Source organism: Callithrix jacchus, chromosome 2, assembly GCF_049354715.1.
Source record: "Callithrix jacchus isolate 240 chromosome 2, calJac240_pri, whole genome shotgun sequence".
Lineage (NCBI taxonomy): Eukaryota > Metazoa > Chordata > Mammalia > Primates > Cebidae > Callithrix > Callithrix jacchus.
This window is the reverse complement of record NC_133503.1, coordinates 4558158-4577092: the sequence shown is the minus strand read 5'-3', so window position 1 is coordinate 4577092 and position 18935 is coordinate 4558158. Positions and strand designations below refer to the sequence as shown.

General features: G+C 46.6%; 1 protein-coding gene across 8 annotated transcripts in view; it reads right to left on the bottom strand.

The window, feature by feature from the left end:
- Positions 1-18935, bottom strand: part of CALN1 (calneuron 1) — a 649447-nt gene that overhangs the window by 36213 nt on the left and 594299 nt on the right. For all 8 annotated transcript variants that reach the window (XM_078354140.1, XM_035279438.3, XM_035279415.3 and 5 more), the window contains one exon: positions 9005-9161. In XM_078354140.1, coding sequence (XP_078210266.1) covers positions 9005-9161 — 157 coding nt within the window. The remainder of the gene's footprint in view (positions 1-9004; positions 9162-18935) is intronic.

The window sequence follows — 18935 nt, the reverse complement described above, 5'->3', positions numbered from 1 at the left end:
CACCATGCCTGGCAAATTAAAAAAAATTTCTTTTTGTAAAGTAGAGGTCTTGCTATGTTGCCAGAGTATGGTAATTTTTCCAAATAATTAGGACATGAATATTCACAAGTAACACAAAAGTATATCAAGCTGGGCATGTTGGCTCATGCCTGTAATCCCAGCACTTTGGAAGGTTGAGGAGGGGGAATCACTTGAGGTCAGGAGTTCGAGACCAGCCTGGCCAACATGGTGAAACCAAATCTCTACTACAAATACAAAAATTAGCTGAGCATGGTGGCACATGCTTTTAATCCCAGCTACTTGGAAGGCTGAGGCAGGAGAACTGCTTGAACCCCAGAGGTGGAGGTTGGAGTGAGCCGAGATTGTGCCACTGCAATCCAGCCTGGGTGACAGAGCAGGATCCTGTCTCAAAAAAAAAAAAAAAGCATATCAAACATATTTTATCTTAATTAGGGGATTCAGAGATATCTGAGGGGCTGGGAGTGCCTGAAAGTCATGCTTTTAACCAAATCTCATGGGACTGGGGACATAAAAAGTTCTAATACATAATGCCAGAGAGTTCCTGAATTCAGAAGGGTGAAATGAATTCATATGCACAAAGCACCCAGCACCATGGGTGGAAAGGGGTCAGCACCTGACTCACGCAGTCTGAGTGATTTTCAGTCTGGAAGCCAGGTGTGAATGATGGAAAGGTTGACTGCAGAGCCCTTGAGCGAGCATCTTCTAGTCTCCTCCCTGCCTGCAAAAGGGTTTCTGTAGGAGACTCCTTTTGGTGCTCTAGGAAAATGAGTTCTGCCTGTGATGTGAGCCTCTGATACAGGAGTTCCCTGAAGTCAGGAAGGCTTGCCCTTTTTTTTTTTTTTTTTTTTTTGACAGGGTGTCACTCTGTTTCCTAGGATAGAGTGCAGTAATGCCATCTCAGGTAACTGCAACCTTTACCTCCTGGGTTCAAGCAATTCTCCTGTCTCAGCCTTCAGAGTAGCTGAGATTACATGGGATGACAGGCGCCCACCACCACATCCAGCTAATTTTTGTATTTTTAGTAGAGACGAAGTTTCACCATGTTGGCCAGGCTGGTCTCAAACTCCTGACCCTCCTGACCTCAGCTGATCTGCCCACCTCAGCCTCCCAAAAAGTGCCGGGATTACAGGCGGGAACCACTGTGCCCAGCCAGGCTTGCCCTCTATCCAGCTTGGAGTTTCATACCGTTTCTTCTTGTCCATTTTTTGGAAGAAGTTGATGCTCCCATATGACTTCAGGGCTCTCCCACCACAAAGATAAGGCAGACTGGCATATAGCAGGGGCTGTGTGTGTGTATATGTAGCAGGGGCTGTGTATGTGTGTACGTGTGTGTGTATGTGTAGCGGGGCTGTGTGTGTATGTGTAGCAGGGGCTGTGTAGCGGGGCTGTGTGTGTATGTGTAGCAGGGGCTGTGTGCGTGCGTGCGTGTATGTGTAGCAGGGGCTGTGTGCGTGCGTGCGTGTATGTGTAGCAGGGGCTGTGTGTGCGTGCGTGCGTGTGTGTGTATGTGTAGCGGGGGCTGTATGTGTGTGTGTATGTGTAGCAGGGGCTGTGTGTTCGTGTGTATGTGTAGCAGGGGCTGTGTATGTGTGCGTGCGTGTGTGTGTATGTGTAGCAGGGGCTGTATGTGTGTACGTGTGTGTGTATGTGTAGCGGGGGCTGTGTGCGTGCGTGTGTATGTGTAGTAGGGGCTGTGTATGTGTAGCAGGGGCTGTGTGTGTGTAGGAGGGGCTGTGTATATGCGTGTGTACCAAGGGCTGTGTATGTGTGTACATGTGTGTGTGTAGCAGGGGCTGTCTGTGTGCGTGTGTGCATGTGTAGCAGGGGCTGTGTGTGTGCATGTGTGTATGTGTGCGTGTGTATGTGCAGCAGGGGCTGCGTGCATGTGTATGTGTAGCAGGGGCTGTGTGTGTGCGTGTGTGTGTATGTGTAGCAGGGGCTGTGTGTGTGTGTGTGTAGCAGGGGCTGTGTATGTGTGCATGTGTGCGTGTATGTGTAGCAGGGGCTGTGTGTGCATGTGTGTGTATGTGCAGCAGGGGCTGTGCGTGTGTATGTGTAGCAGGGGCTGTGTGTGTGCATGTGTATGTGTAGTAGGGGCTGTGTATGTGTAGCAGGGGCTGTGTGCGTGTATGTAGCAGGGGCTGTTTGTGCGTGTGTATGTGTAGCAGGGGCTGTGTATGTGTGCACGTGTGTATGTGTAGCAGGGGCTGTGTGTGTGCATGTGTATGTGTAGTAGGGGCTGTGTATGTGTAGCAGGGGCTGTGTGCGTGTATGTAGCAGGGGCTGTTTGTGCGTGTGTATGTGTAGCAGGGGCTGTGTATGTGTGCGTGTGTGTATGTGTAGCAGGGGCTGTGTATGTGTGCGTGCGTATGTGTAGCAGGGGCTGTGTGTGTGCATGTGTATGTGTAGTAGGGGCTGTGTATGTGTGCACGTGTGTATGTGTAGCAGGGGCTGTGTATGTGTGCGTGTGTGTGTGTAGCAGGAGCTGTGTGTGTGTATGTGTAGCAGGGGCTGTGTATGCATGTGTGTATGTGTAGCAGGGGCTGTGTGTGTGTATGTGTAGCAGGGGCTGTGTGTGTGTGTGTGTATGTAGCAGGGGCTGTGTGTGTGCATGTGTATGTGTAGCCGGGGCTGCGTGTGTGTGTGTAGCAGGGGCTGTGTGCATGCGTGTGTGCATGTGTATGTGTAGCAGGGGCTGTGTGTGTGTGTGTATGTATGTGTAGCAGGGGCTGTGTATGTACATGTGTGTATGTTTAGCAGAGGCTGTGTGCATAGATTGTGTATGTAGCAGGGGCTGTGTATGTGTGTACGTGTGTGTGTGTAGCAGGGGCTGTGTATGTGCATGTGTGTATGTGTAGCAGGGGCAGTGTGCGTGCATGTGTAGCAGGGGCTGTGTATGTACGTGTGTGTGTATGTGTAGCAGGGTCTGTGTGTGTGTGCATGTGTGTTTATGTTTAGCAGGGGCTGTGTGCATACATGTGTAGCAGGAGCTGTGTGTGTGTGTATGTGTAGCAGGGGCTGTGTATGTGCGTACGTGTGTATGTGTAGCAGGGACTGTGTGCGTACATGTGTGTATGTGTTAAACAAGTAAAGATAACAAAATTACCTTTACTTGTTATCTAAAAATTAAACAATTAAAGGTAAAATCAAACCCAAACTAAAACCCTTCCCATCAAGAGTGCCACCCTCTTGGGGATCCTAACTTACTTTTTGCTTTATTCTTTCATTCATGTAGAAGGAATGGTCAGTATCACTCACTCAATGAAGACTGTCTTAACACCTCTTAGTAAAATGATCAGACCCAAGACTCAGACAAATGAAAAATACAATCATTGCTATAACGTGGGCTGGCCACAGTGGCTCATGCCCGTAATATCAGCCCTTTGAGAGGCTGAGGTGGGAGGATTATTTGAAGCCATGAATTCAAGACCAGGCTGGGTGATATAGAAAGACCCTGTTTCTAGAAAAGTAAAAATATTGGCCTGGCATGGTGGCACATGGCTGTAGTCCCAGCTACTCAGGAGGCTGAAGCAGGAGCCTGGGAGTTTCAGGCTTCAGTGAGCTATGCACTCCAGCCTGGGTGACAGAGACGGACTCTCTTTATTTTACATATATAACAAGCATTGTGTGTGTGTGTTCAAGACCAGGCTGGGTGATAGAGCAAGATTCTATTTTATATATATAAAATAAACTTACTGAGCATGGTGCCTCACACCTGTAATTAATTCCAGCCCTTTGGGAGGCCAGGGTCGGGGGATCACTTGAGGTCAGGAGTTCCAGACCAGCCTGGCAACATGGCAAAACCCTGTCTCTACTAAAAATACAAAAATTATCCAGGCGTAGTGGCACTTGCCTGTGATCCCAGCTTCTCAGAAGGCTGAGGCAGGAGAATCGCATTAACCCAGAAGGCAGAGGTTGCAGTGAGCTGAGACTGCCATTGCACTAGTCAACAGGAGTGAAACTCCGTCCCAAAAAAACTAAATAAAATAAAAAAAGATGCTGGTGGCATGTTCAAGTCCTCCCACTAATTTCTAATTGAGTTTTTGTCACTTGCGCTGTCCACAGCAGCATTTTGAAGCCTTTTCCATGTTCTGGATCTCAATCCTCCCTCCAGCTCTGCCAAGCTCCCAGCCATCAGATGTGGGCTTATTTCAATTCCATCTCTGCCATGAAATGTCTGTTTCTTTGCCCATCTCCTAGTTTCCGGGCAGAGGCAGGTGTGCTCTTCCATTGATGGCAAAGACCTTCCTAATCGACATGATTAGCTGCTTGGTCTAATGAAAGCAGCAGGAAGGAACTTCCTGGGGTTGAGGGGTGGGTTAGCAGAAGTGGAGAAGACCTGAGTTGGGGCTCTGGGGCTGAGGGTAGAGGCCCAGCCCATTCCCTTCCCTATCATTGGTCATGTGGGGTTGCCGGGAGGATTCGGTTTAAAGAGAGAAGAATTCTATCACTTGGAAGAAATAAAGGAGCCCACCTGGAGCCTTCACAGTTAGGGGCTGGATAGATCGAGACTTGGGATGGAGTGAGCTGACAGAGTGAGTCTGGAATCTGGGATTGAACTGTCCCTATGACCTTAGAAAATGAAGAAGGGCAGGAGAGAAATGAAAATAAACGACATTTGCTGCATGCTCAGCATTGATCACGAGATCAGCTTGCTTTCCAAGCTGCTTCCTCATAGGCATTTGCTGCCTAGTGCCCCAGAATCACATAGCCCCTGTTATAAGATTATAGTTCTTTATAACATAATGATTTATATTCCTTTGGGAATATACCTAGTAATGGGATTTCTGGCCCTAGATCTTTGAGGAATTGCTACACTGCCTTCTGATAGACTGGGTAAAGAAAACGTGTTACATATAAACCATGGAATACTATGCAGCCATAAAAAGGAACAAGATCATGTCCTTGCAGGGACGTGGATGGAGCTGGAAGCCATCATCCTCAACAAATCAACACAGGAAAAGAAAACCAAAACACCACATGTCCTTATAAGTGGGAGCTGAACAAGGAGAATGCATGTTGGGGGGATGGGGAGGAGAACATCAGAAAAAATAGCTAATGCATGCTGGGCTTAATGCCTAGGTAATGGGTTGATAGGTGCAGCAAACCACCATGGCACACATTTAAGTGTAACAAACCTGCATGTCCTGTACATGTACCACAGAACTTAAAAATTAACATTCATGAAAAGGAAGCCAGGTTCTCTCTCTCTCTCTCACACACACACACACACACACACACACACGTGCAATTATAATTCCCCTTAATTGCCCTATTGACAACCTGAACAGTATAAAATGTTAAGTTTTCCCTTTGAGATAATCTTTAGGTTCCACATATCAATAAGACTACTGATGTCAGCTGGTCTGAAGGACCCCAAGGGAAGCTGACTTGCCAAAGAATGCGGTTTCCACATCCTAAATCAATATCCCCCATTTTTCAGTCTCTTGCCCTCCACAATCCCCTTAAAAATCCTAGCTCAAAACTACTCAGGGAATGGATTTGAGGGTTCCTCCCGTATGCTTGCTCAGCTACCCTACAGTCATTAAACTCTCTCTCTGCTGCAAACCCTCCTGTCTCAGTGTATTTGTCTGTTACTGAACAGTGAGCATAAGAACCTGGTGGCCCTGTAACAGAATGTCAGCAAGGGCATAGTTGAGGTGGCTGGACAAGGCGTGCAGCTTAGGCTGAGAGCAAAAGAGGATAGGGAGGGGTTGACAGTTTAGGGGAGATGGGGAGGCCCCCAAGGGGCTCAAGGCTGAGAGGAGGAGAGGGAGATTTAGGAGGTAGAAGTAATGCAACTGTGCAGTCAGGTCTTGATAGAAGAAGGGGGAGGAACTTGTGGATATGGCGCAATATAGGAGTGAGGGGTCTGAGGTGAGCCACAGGGTCTCAGGCAAACTCCTCCAGTCCTAGGATGCAGAGCAGGTAGCCTCAGGCCCTCAGTTTTCTCTTCCTAGACACCTCTGCCCAAATGCAATCAGGGAGGCTCTTTCCTGCATGTGGAAAGGCCTGTGGGTATTAAATATGTTCAACCATGACTTTGATCCTATCCAAGATTGGAAAATTCTTACCTAAACACGAATCAATGAGCTTGTGTCTGGGAACAAACAGCCGTGACATAATGCTTTATAAAAGTTCTCTGAGATAAAAATATCCAAAAGGGATTATGTAATAAAGGTCCCAGAGATCATACAAAAATGTAACATGCAAATTACAAAATAACAGCTTTTGTAAATGAAATAAGATAATAAATTCTAAGACACTTAGTGCAGTGCCTGGACTAACAGGCTCACACCTGTAAGCCCAGCACTTTGGGAGGCCAAGGCAGGTGGATCACAAGGTCAGCAGTTTGAGACCAGCCTGACCAACATGGCGAAAAACCCCACCTCTACTAAAAATAGAAAAATTAGTGGGGCGTGGTGGTGCACATGTGTAATCCCAGCTACTCAGGAGGCTGAGACAGGAGAATTGCTTGAACCCGGGAGGCAGAGGTTGCAGTGAGCTGAGATCGTACCACTGCACTCTAGCCTGGGCAATGGAGCAAGACTCTGTCTCAAAAAATAAAAAATAAAAACAAAAATTATTACCAGAGTTATTGGTTAGGCAATGGCTAGGTATGGTTAGATAATACCATAATTATTACCATAATATGACAATATGTATTGTTATGGTAATAATTATTATAATGGTTAATATAAGCCACTTAGTGCAGTATCTGGACTAATAATTATTGATGGTAATTAATAATGGTAATAATTATTAGTCCAGGCACTGTATTGACTTACAATTATTAATTAACCAATAAACATTAATAATTATTTGTAATAATTATAAATACAATATTCTATCATATAATTATAATTATTAAGTATTATAATTGCTATTAATCATTACATTAATTATATTAAGTATAAATAAGCTATTGACTAATCATTAAAGCATTTATTTTCTTAACGTTTAAGGTTTTGAGAAATAAAAAGGGCTTACTTAGAATTTACATTATTTCCCAGCATAGCCTGGCCTTTCCCAAATTACTAAGATCTATGACATTTCTCTGAACAAAACACTGATCCACCAACAAAAGCTCTTGTGGAAAATGAAATGATACCCGAAAATACCCTTCCCCACCCTTCTCAAGAGTGCTCACAGGCATGTGCTCATGGGGCTTGAGCCCCACATGCTTTCATCCTGTGGGCACATGGTCCGTCAGCCTGGAGCGAGGTGCATTGGGAAGACCAGGTCTGCTGTTGTCCCAAGTTTCAGTCCCCACTCTCTGCCCTCCTCTCCTCACCCTTCCTCACCTTTGAAAGACCCCTGCATGTCCTGCTGGAAATGGCCTTGCTGTGACCACACCATCCTGCCCTTATAAGATCAGTGTGACCTGGCCGGGCACGGTCGCTCACAACTGTCATCCCAGCACTTTGGGAGGCTGAGTCAGGTGGATCATTTGAGGTCAGGAGTTCGAGACCAGCCTGGCCAACATGGTGAAATCTTGTCTCTACTAAAAATACAAGGAAAAAAAATTAGCCAGGTATGGCAGAACACGCCTGTAATCCCAGCTACTTGGGAGGCTGAGACAGGAGAATCACTTGAACCAGGGAGGCAGAGTGCTGAGATTGCGCCATTGCACTCCAGCCTGGGCAACAAGAGAGAAAACACTAACAGAAAAAAAAATCAGTGTGACCCCTACTCCAAACGTAGTCATTGATGCTATTTCCCTGTTGTCACAGCAGGGAGACCCAGGCAGCTTCAGGACCACAGCTGGGTTTTGTTTGATGCACATGGCATTTTTGCAACGTTTAAATTTGAGTGACTTCAGAAAAGATCCTCGCTGTCTGCTTTGCAACAGTCTCCACTCCGCCCTCTCTTCCATTGTTTATGAGCTTGGAGTATACACCATCTCCTGTTCCCTCCTGTCACGGCCTTTCATGCTGGCTCCAGGATGCAGCCGCTGAGCCCAGACAGGGCTGCTGGGAGCCTGGGTTTGGATGGACAGTCCTGGTGCCTGGGACCGGCTCAGCCCCAAGCCCACTAGCTTCCCTCCACAGCGCTCACCGGCTCTAAGGGAGACAGCTCTGAGACCGCACAACCGAATATATCCTTCCAGCATCTGTGTGACACTTCCCAACTATATACTGACTTGTTTAAATGCTCGTTAAAAAAAAGAAAAGGAAAAAAATGTGGCCTCCTTAAGAAACGTCAGCATTGAACAGGAAAGTCACAGACAGCCTGCCAGATGATGTTTTAATGTAATTAGAAAGATTTTTTTTCTATACATCAGGGCTTAAAGCCACTCTGATTTTCAAAGTTGGAAAGGATGAAATCATTTTGCTTCCCAGGAATTCTCTACTGATTAGGAGATTAAGTAGGTTCTTTTTTTTTTTTCTTTAAATTTTTTTCATGAATCCAAAAAAAAAAAACCAACCTTTTATGGGTCTCTTTTTTTGCACTCCGGAGAACCTTATTTCTTTTGTAACTACTTGGGTAAGTTCATGAGAGGACTCTGTCCCTGGTTTCTCTTTTTGGCTGCGCATTTGTGAACATAGAGGTCATCCACTCCTAAGAGTTCTGCGAAGCAGGTGTGATTATCCTGATGTTTATAGATGAGGAAACACAAGAGAAGGTTCGTCCCTTGCCCAAGGTCACACAATGGACTCAACCCGAGTTTGCCGACCGGCAGCCACAACCGAGAAAAGGCAAACAGCACAAAACCACACATCTAATCACACACAGACCTCAGAGAGCCTTGAGAGGAAGGACAGGGACAATTGGAGATTGTGCAAAAAAATGTAGGATTTGGAGGAAAAAGACAGAGAAAGTGAAACCCACCACATCTTAGCAAAAAGGACTGTTAACCTCAGCCCTGGATTTTGACTTCGGCACATATCAGCCCGGGAGGCTGTGTGTAAACTCATTTTTCATAGAAAGTGGAGCTTTGGCCTGTCCCAGACAGGGAGGGGGCGGCCGCAGGGGCACCTACCTCCTTCGAACTCTGTTTGGCAGTTCCCCGAGGTCTCATTCAGGCTCTCCTCCTCATTGATGATGATGTTCTCGATGTCCTTCATCGTTAAGTGGTCTCGGAAGGCGTGATAGAGAATGTGCTTCAGCTCCTCCAGAGTTATCCTCTGCATGTCGAACTGCGGAGACAAAGGGCAGCGAGGTGGTCAGGAGCAGGCGCACATGGGACGTCAGCTTGGCCATGACAGGCAAGACCCATGGCTGCTCTGCAGAAACTCGTCTCTGTGTCTCAGGATCTCAGAGGAGCAGGGTTCCATCCCGTGCAGCTCCAAGCATACTCGTGAACTTGCAGGGGCTTAACTGGGGCAACAGAGAGTGGAACATACTCCCTTAACTTCAGATTCTTGGAGGGAAGAAATGCCACCTCCCAGTCTGGTTTCCTGTTCACCCAACCATGTGCTGTCAACCCCCTGTATCTCATGTACTGTAGAACAGTGAAACCCTTCATACAATGCACATGTCTGTAAAAAGTTGATAATTTACCAACACACTGGCAATTCCCATATTGCTTTAAGTATGTATCTTTTTTTTTTTGAGATGGAATCCTGCTCCATTGCCCAGGCTAGAGTGCAATGGTGCGATCTCGGCCCACCGCAACCTCCGCCTCCTGGGTTCAAGTGATTCTCCTGCCTCAGCTTCCCTGGTAGCTGGGATTACAGGCACCTGCCACCACGCCCGACTATTTTATTTTTTTGTATGTTTAGTAGAGACAGGATTTCACCATGTTGGCCATGCTAGTTTGATCTGCCCACCTCAGCCTCACAAAGTGCTAGGATTACAGGCATGAGTCACCATGTCTGGCCTTATTATGTATCTCTTTTGAAAAAAATTTTGAGAGACAGAGTCTTGTTCTGTCACCCAGGCGGGAGTCCAGTGGTGTCATCATGGCTCACTGTAGCCTTGAACTTCTGGGCAGAAGTGATCCTCCTGCCTCAGCCTCCCAAATAGCTGGGATTACAGGCATGAGCCACTGTGCCTGGCCGTGAATCTTGTTCTAACAAGTTAAAACCACAAGTTCAAAGTCACGTTCATGAAGAAAAACTGCTGCTGGAGAGGTGCGGAACTCCTGCTGACCTCCTGCCCCTCCCCGAGAGAGGACTGGACTTTTCCACTCCATTTATATTGCGTTTGCTAGTGTCACCTTCCTGGCCAATGCAATGTGAGTAGAAGTCCCATATGCCACGTCCCATTCACAGCTTTGCGAATCATCCTGTGCTTGTAACATTTGTTCTTTCCCTCTGCTATGAGAATTGCATGCCCCAGATAGGGGCTGTTCCTTCAGCCTGGGTTTCAGAATAAGGCTAAAGTGGGGAGCACCTGCAGCTGAACCACAACTCACGACTCACGTCAGGAATACCCCATTTCCTTATGAGCCATTGAGATCTGGGGCTTGTTTGCTGCCGCAGCCTAACTTAGGCCATTGTTGGTCTATGTCAGAAATAGAGAAATTGGTACGTAAAACTAAGAGGCCAGTATAACCAAAACCCTAACAGATGACATAGGGGTTCCAGAGCCAGGCAGTGAAAGATGAGAAGACCTTGACTGGAGGCTGAAAAGACAGAGATGCCTGGAATGCAACAGCAAAACGTTTGGTAGAACTGCTGCCTGTGACACCTTGGAGGGCAGAGAGATACTGAATCCACGTCCTGTGGCCTTAGGTAAAAAGCTTGTGAAACAAAATGCCCCAATTCACAACTGTAATTAGTTATGTCCAACAGAGCACGGCAAGGAAGAGATGCACTCGGGAATGAATCGGTTGGTTTGCAAACCAAGAATAAAAAGAACCAGAAATTCCTGGTCTTGCAGCATTGAAAGAAGCAACTGTTTCTCTTTTCCTCACAATCACCCGTGATCTTCCTATCCCCCACATTTCTCAAAGCCCCCTTTTCAAATTTCTGGGGTTTTTTAGAGACAAGGTCTCGCTCTGTGGTCCAGGCTGAAGTGCAGTGGCGTGATCTCTGCTCACTGCAAACTCCACCTCCCAGGTTCAAGTGATCCTCCTGCCTCAGCCTCCTGAGTAGTTAAGACTACAGACGTGTGCCGCCATACCCAGAAATTATTATTTATTTATTATTATTATTTTTGAGATGGAGTCTTGCTCTGTCACCCAGGCTGGAGTGCAGTGGCGCGATCTCTGCTCACTGCAAACTCCACCTCCCAGGTTCAAGTGATCCTCCTGCCTCAGCCTCCTGAGTAGTTAAGACTACAGACGTGTGCCGCCATACCCAGAAATTATTATTTATTTATTATTATTTTTGAGATGGAGTCTTGCTCTGTCACCCAGGCTGGAGTGCAGTGGCGTGATCTCTGCTCACTGCAAACTCCACCTCCCAGGTTCAAGTGATCCTCCTGCCTCAGCCTCCTGAGTAGTTAAGACTACAGACGTGTGCCGCCATACCCAGCAATTATTATTTATTTATTATTATTATTTTTGAGATGGAGTCTTGCTCTGTCACCCAGGCTGGAGTGCAGTGGCGCGATCTCTGCTCACTGCAAACTCCACCTCCCAGGTTCAAGTGATCCTCCTGCCTCAGCCTCCTGAGTAGTTAAGACTACAGACGTGTGCCGCCATACCCAGCAATTATTATTTATTTATTATTATTATTTTTGAGATGGAGTCTTGCTCTGTCACCCAGGCTGGAGTGCAGTGGCGCGATCTCTGCTCACTGCAAACTCCACCTCCCAGGTTCAAGTGATCCTCCTGCCTCAGCCTCCTGAGTAGTTAAGACTACAGACGTGTGCCGCCATACCCAGCAATTATTATTTATTTATTATTATTTTTGAGATGGAGTCTTGCTCTGTCACCCAGGCTGGAGTGCAGTGGCGCGATCTCTGCTCACTGCAAACTCCACCTCCCAGGTTCAAGTGATCCTCCTGCCTCAGCCTCCTGAGTAGTTAAGACTACAGACGTGTGCCGCCATACCCAGCAATTATTATTTATTTATTATTATTTTTGAGATGGAGTCTTGCTCTGTCACCCAGGCTGGAGTGCAGTGGCGCGATCTCTGCTCACTGCAAACTCCACCTCCCAGGTTCAAGTGATCCTCCTGCCTCAGCCTCCTGAATAGTTAAGACTACAGACGTGTGCCGCCATACCCAGCAATTATTATTTATTTATTATTATTTTTGAGATGGAGTCTTGCTCTGTCACCCAGGCTGGAGTGCAGTGGCGCGATCTCTGCTCACTGCAAACTCCACCTCCCAGGTTCAAGTGATCCTCCTGCCTCAGCCTCCTGAGTAGTTAAGACTACAGACGTGTGCCGCCATACCCAGCAATTATTATTTATTTATTATTATTATTTTTGAGATGGAGTCTTGCTCTGTCACCCAGGCTGGAGTGCAGTGGCGCGATCTCTGCTCACTGCAAACTCCACCTCCCAGGTTCAAGTGATCCTCCTGCCTCAGCCTCCTGAGTAGTTAAGACTACAGACGTGTGCCGCCATACCCAGCAATTATTATTTATTTATTATTATTTTTGAGATGGAGTCTTGCTCTGTCACCCAGGCTGGAGTGCAGTGGCGCGATCTCTGCTCACTGCAAACTCCACCTCCCAGGTTCAAGTGATCCTCCTGCCTCAGCCTCCTGAGTAGTTAAGACTACAGACGTGTGCCGCCATACCCAGCAATTATTATTTATTTATTATTATTTTTGAGATGGAGTCTTGCTCTGTCACCCAGGCTGGAGTGCAGTGGCGCGATCTCTGCTCACTGCAAACTCCACCTCCCAGGTTCAAGTGATCCTCCTGCCTCAGCCTCCTGAGTAGTTAAGACTACAGACGTGTGCCGCCATACCCAGCAATTATTATTTATTTATTATTATTTTTGAGATGGAGTCTTGCTCTGTCACCCAGGCTGGAGTGCAGTGGCGCGATCTCTGCTCACTGCAAACTCCACCTCCCAGGTTCAAGTGATCCTCCTGCCTCAGCCTCCTGAGTAGTTAAGACTACAGACGTGTGCCGCCATACCCAGCAATTATTATTTATTTATTATTATTATTTTTGAGATGGAGTCTTGCTCTGTCACCCAGGCTGGAGTGCAGTGGCGCGATCTCTGCTCACTGCAAACTCCACCTCCCAGGTTCAAGTGATCCTCCTGCCTCAGCCTCCCAAGCAGCTGGGATCACAGGCACCCACCATCACATCCAGCTGATTTTTCTATTTTTCATAGAGACAGGGTCTCGCTATGTTGCCCACCTCAGATTCCCAACAAGCTGGGATTATAGGCGTATGTCACCACACCTGGCTGGTTTTTGTATTTTTACTGGAGATGGGGTTTCACCATGTTAACCAGGCTGGTCTCAGACTCCTGACCTCAAGCAATACTCTGGCTTCAGCCTCCCAAACTGCTGCGATTACAGGCACGGCACCAGAAGCTACTGTTTCTCATCTCCACTAGTAAGAGATAAAGAAATGCGTTAAAATACAGCCCTATTAAAGCAAGCCAATGCCTCCTGAAAACATCTCTGAATGCATTAAGGGGCTCTCCTAGGAAACCTCTTATCAAGTTTAGAGAGAGGTGTGTCTCAAAAATAATTGCGGATGTGGTCATTAGCATAAACGGATTGGGCTCAGATAAAATATGACTCAGTCCCTGAGAGAGCTGTACTGGCCAAGAGCCAACAGTGTTAGATTGAAGACGCTGTGACTGTTCCAAGCGTAAAAGATCTCTGGGTTTCCCAACCTATGTGCCCAGGAAATTACGAGGGTAAGATACATGGGTGCCAGGAAGCGTGTCCTGCCCAACGCCCTCAGAGGAGAAGTATAAGAATAATGGGAAGGCCGGGTGCGGTGGCTCAGGCCTATAATCCCAGCACTTTGGGAGGCCGAGGCGGGTGGATCACAAGGTCAAGAGATCGAGACCATCCTGGTCAACATGGTGAAACCCCGTCTCTACTAAAAATACAAAAAATTAGCTGGGCACGGTGGTGTGTGCCTGTAATCCCAGCTAATCGGGAGGCTGAGGCAGGAGAATTGCCTGAACCCAGGAGGCGGAGGTTGCGGTGAGCCGAGATCGCGCCATTGCACTCCAGCCTGGGTAACAAGAGCGAAACTCCGTCTCCAAAAAAAAAAAAAGAAAAAAACCTCCTCACCCCAAGGTTTTTGTCCGACAGGGTTTCAGAATTGCTCTGAGCCTCTGACCACTATGGGTGTCCCACTTTTTGCTTTCCAGATGGGAATGTTTTCGATGGTTGCCTGACCCTGGTCCACCCCCGCACGTCAAGTGTGCGTTTGCGTCCGGCGAGAGTGGGGAGTGATCTGTCTTTTAGTTTTTGTTTTCAGACCAAGAGGGGCCACACCCAGATTTGATGAGCATCATGAGACTCTAGAGCTTGAGTCAGGTGTTATAGCTGGCTGGGACTTTGGGGGTGTATCCCTGGGGGAGGGGAGGAGTGTATTTTGCAGCTGAAGAGAGGGAAATGAATGTTGATGAGCAAGAGCGTGGACTGCAACAGGGTCTGCTATTCCCAATTACAACTGAGCCTTGAACAACATGGGTTTGGATCGCGTGGGTCCACTTATCTGTGGATTTCCTTCCGCCTCTGCCACTCATGAGACAGCAAGACCTCCCCCCCTCCTCCCCCTCCCCGTCCCCCCTCCTCCTCCTCCTCTTCCTCCTCCTCCTGTGCAGGCGCAGACCATGAGGGTGAAGACCTTCATGATGATCCACTTTCAGTTAATGAACTTATTTCCTCCTCCTTATGATTGTCATAATAGCATGTTCTTTTCCTTAGCTTACTCTATTGTAAGAACGCAGTGTGTGAGACATGTAACCTACAACATACGTGTTAATACACTTTTGATATTATGGGTAAGGCTTCCAGTCAACAGCAGGCTATTAGCTGTTAAGGTTTTTGGGGATTCAAAAATCAGACTTGGAATTTTGACTGCACGTGGGTCAGTGCCCCTCGACTGCTTTGCCTCAGGGTGGGCTGTGCCTGTTCCCCCTTGTAGGAGAGGATGGTGTCTCCTTGCCTGTTGATGTCAAGCTTTGGCTGCTCAACCGAGAGTGAAAATGATGGAAGAAAAGGATGAAAGTCCAGGGAGAAGCTTCAAAGCCATTGTGTTCCCTGCATTTCCTCTTCTTCTTACACAAAACGTGTACACCAGAGAGAGGCTGCCGCTTCATTCTAGGTCCTGGGATGACCTGGGAATTCAGGTTACTCAACCAACCCTCCACCTACCCACAAAGGACGCAGGATCTGAGAGAGAAATAAATGTTTGCTGCTAGCCACTAAGACTCTGGTTTCTGCAGTGTAACTTAGTCAAGGATGAGCATGAAAAGCAATCTTTTCAGTTACTCTGGACCATGAGAAAGGAAAGCTTCAGACTCTTTTTCCCTCCTTCCCTTCCTCCCTTCCTCCCTCCCTCGCTCCTTCCCTTCCTTCCTTCCTTTTCTTCCTTCCTTCCTTCTATCCTTTCCTTCCTTCCTTTTCTTCCTTCCTTCCTTCTTCTTCCTTCCTTCCTTCCTTCTATCCTTTCCTTCCTTCCTTCTTCTTCCTTCCTTTTCTTCCTTCTTTCCTTCCTTCTTCCTTCTTTCCTTCCTTCCCTCCTCCTTCTCTTCTTTGCTTGCTTCTCACCTGTTACCCAGGCTGGAGTGCAGTGGCATGATCAGAGCTCACCACAGCCTTAAACTCTTGAGCTTAAGTGATAGTCTACCTGGAACTACAGGTGCGTGACACCAGACCTGGCTAATTTTTTTTTAATTTCTTTTTTCTTTATAGAAACAGAGTCTTGCTATGTTGCCCAAGCTGGTCTCAAACTCCTGGCCTCAAGGCATCCTCCTGCCTCGCTTGCTTGTTAAACAATTCCTACCTTGCTTTAGCTATGCACCCCTGTTCTAACAAATTAAATTGGGATACTGGATGTTGCTGTAGGATCTAAATTACTCAAGTTCAAAGCCATTTATATGCCTCACAGCAACTGAAGGGGAGGTGTCACGTGAGTGTGTTTCCCGCATTAGAGTTTAACGATCCTAGAGAGGAATTTGGACATACACTCAGGGAAAACTCATGGGACCTTGTCTCTTCACATTGGGTAAGGGAGCAAGGCGTTTCATTTGGCTTTGGGGAGAAGGCTGGCAGAATGCATGAAGAGGATGATTTGCAGATGAAAACACCAAGACCCCCTGCCACGATCAGGATGAAGAGTGGCAAGGTCGAGGTCAACAGACTCAGAAAATGAGGAACAATTCCTGGACAGCTGAAGCGTGTGGTGCCTGGACAAGCACTAACCAGTTGAGAGGTTTCTGTCATTCAGAAATCAGGCCAAAAGGTTGGCCAGGAGCGATGAGAAGAGGAGGCCAGCTGCAGCCTTAAAATCTATAGTTTGGAAGATCTGGGTCACGTTTTAGTATGAGGACAGCTGAACAAAATAAGCCGAGTAGCACTCCACATATCTCCTATACTGTCAGAATCTGTCTTCTAAAAGTTTGGAAAACATTACTGTAAAACTGTGTGGCCCCCATGCCAACAAGCCCTTCTTCAACGACTATCAGTCCATTTTACTTTTCCCTTTTTCTTCCCTCAATTTTGTGACGTCGTCGTTTTTTGGAAAACCAGCCCGAAATTTCTCGTTGTTAGTACACGACTGCGCGCCCAGTCCTGCCGTTTGAACCTCCTCTCAGCTGTTGTCACACACCACTTCTCCCTCGTACTTTCCTTCCTCTCGTCTAGTTATGGTTTTCGTCACCTTTTTCTGTTTTAAATGGATCACAGTTAGAGTATGTGGCCTGTTGATCTGCTGTTGGAAACCTAAGGAACTTCCCACTGTGGTAGAATCCCTGTAAGGTCAGATATACAAACATATTTACAGTTGTTAATCACATTATATAACCTTCATCTTTCTCTATAAACTTCTTTCTGCTTATACTACCGCATGTGTCAAGCACCATGAGTAGCATATTGAAGTCTGCGAAAACTCTTTCTCGATTAATTATTCTTCTAGTTCAAATATTGGTTAAATGAGTCTATTCTTTAGTACAAAAAGATTTATACACGAATCCAACAAATGGTTATGGGGAATGGCTTCGCCAGATACTGTGATGGGCATACAAAGCAAACCAGACACACACCCTGTTCTTGAGGAGGCAGGCAAATGAGTAATTGTAATTCAGTGTGGTACACGCTGGGGCAGGGAAGCCAGGATGGCTTGGTGCCATCTGAGGGCGAGTGGGTCCGAGGGGGATTTCTGGAGAACACGCATACTATCAGAGCCCTAAAGGCAAAAGAGGCTGAACGCCAGGTGAGTGAGGGGAGGGTGGGAAAAAGACAAAGAGGGGAGGGGAGAAGGTCGGGTAGGCTGGGGGGCAGCCATACCAAGGCATGGAGTTGCAAAAGCTTGACATTCATTGACTGACAATCTATTGAGTTCTTCTGAGACTCGAGTAGTCAGGAGAAGGTAGGAAGGAATGAGGTGAGGACTTTGGGTGCAGCACTCATCAGAAAAGGCCTTGTCCGACATGGTAAAGAGCTTAATTGCGTTTTGTTTTTATTTTTAATTGTTATTTATTTTGTAGAGATGAGGTCTCACTGTGTTGTCCAGGCTGGACATGAATTATTCTTGAGCTCAACTGATCCTACCGCCTCGAATTCCCAAAATGCTGAGATTACAGGCACTTGTCACCATGAGCAGCTTATTTAAAAAAATATATTTGTGTGAAGATGGGATCTTGCTTTTCGTTGCCCAGGCTGGTGTCAAACTCCTAGGCTCAATCAATCCTACCACTTCAGTGTCCTGAGTAGCTGGGACTCCAGACATGCACCACAACTTGTTTTTATTTATTTGTTCTTATTGTGGTAAATGTAATAACTAAAATTTACTGTTTTATTCATTTTAAGTACACAGTTCTGCAGCATTAAGTACTTTCACACTGTCATATAACCATCACCGTCATTTCTCTCCAAACTCCTTCGTCTTCCCAAATGGAAACTTTGTACTCACTAAACACCGTCTCCCCATTCCTCCCTCCCTGCAGCGGCAACAACCACCGTACCATTTTTCTTCTGTGTGTCTCTGACTTTCCCAGGTACCTTATATAAGTGGAATCATACTGGTTTATTTCACTTAGCATAATGCCCTCAAGGTTCATCCATGTAGTGTCATGTGTCAGAATTCTCTTCCCCTTTAAGGCTGAACAGTACTCTGTAAACCAAAAATAGAATTCTAAACCCCGCAAGCATCTGAATGGAACCCCTGCATCCCCACTTCTAGGCCAAGGGCATTCCAAAGTTAACCTGAAAAATGACTTCAGGTTACGACGGGAAGGGGGAATTGAACATGACTCATTATGCCTGCCTGCTTTTTGGAATTCAGGCCCAAACATTAATGTTAATTCATGTTTCAATTAATTAACATTAAAACAGAGATCTTAAGACTGACAGAACTCTGCAGCCTGCTACCCGGAGGCTTCATCTGCATGATAAAACCTTAGCCTCTACAACTACTTATCATAAGTCAAACATTCCTTTCTATTGATTCCAAGTCTTTAGACAATTCCTCAGCCAACTGCCAATCAGAATCCACCAATGACCTGGAAACTCCCCACCCACCAACTTCCAGTTGTCCTGCCTTTTTGGACTGAACCAATGTACATCTCACATGTATTAATTGATGCCTTACATCTCCCTAAAATGTATAAAACTAAGGTGTAGCCTGATCACCTTGGGCACATGTTCTCAGGACCTCCTGAGTGCTATGTCACAGGCCACTGGTCATTCATATTCAGCTCAGAATAAATATCTTCAAATATTGTTCAGAGTCTGAGTCTTTTCATTGACCATTCTGTTGTATGGACGTACCACATTCACAATAGACACAAAGTAGAAGCAGCCCACGTGTCTGCTATGGATGTACAAATATCTGTTCCAGTCACTGCTTTTAACTCTTTGCGGGTATA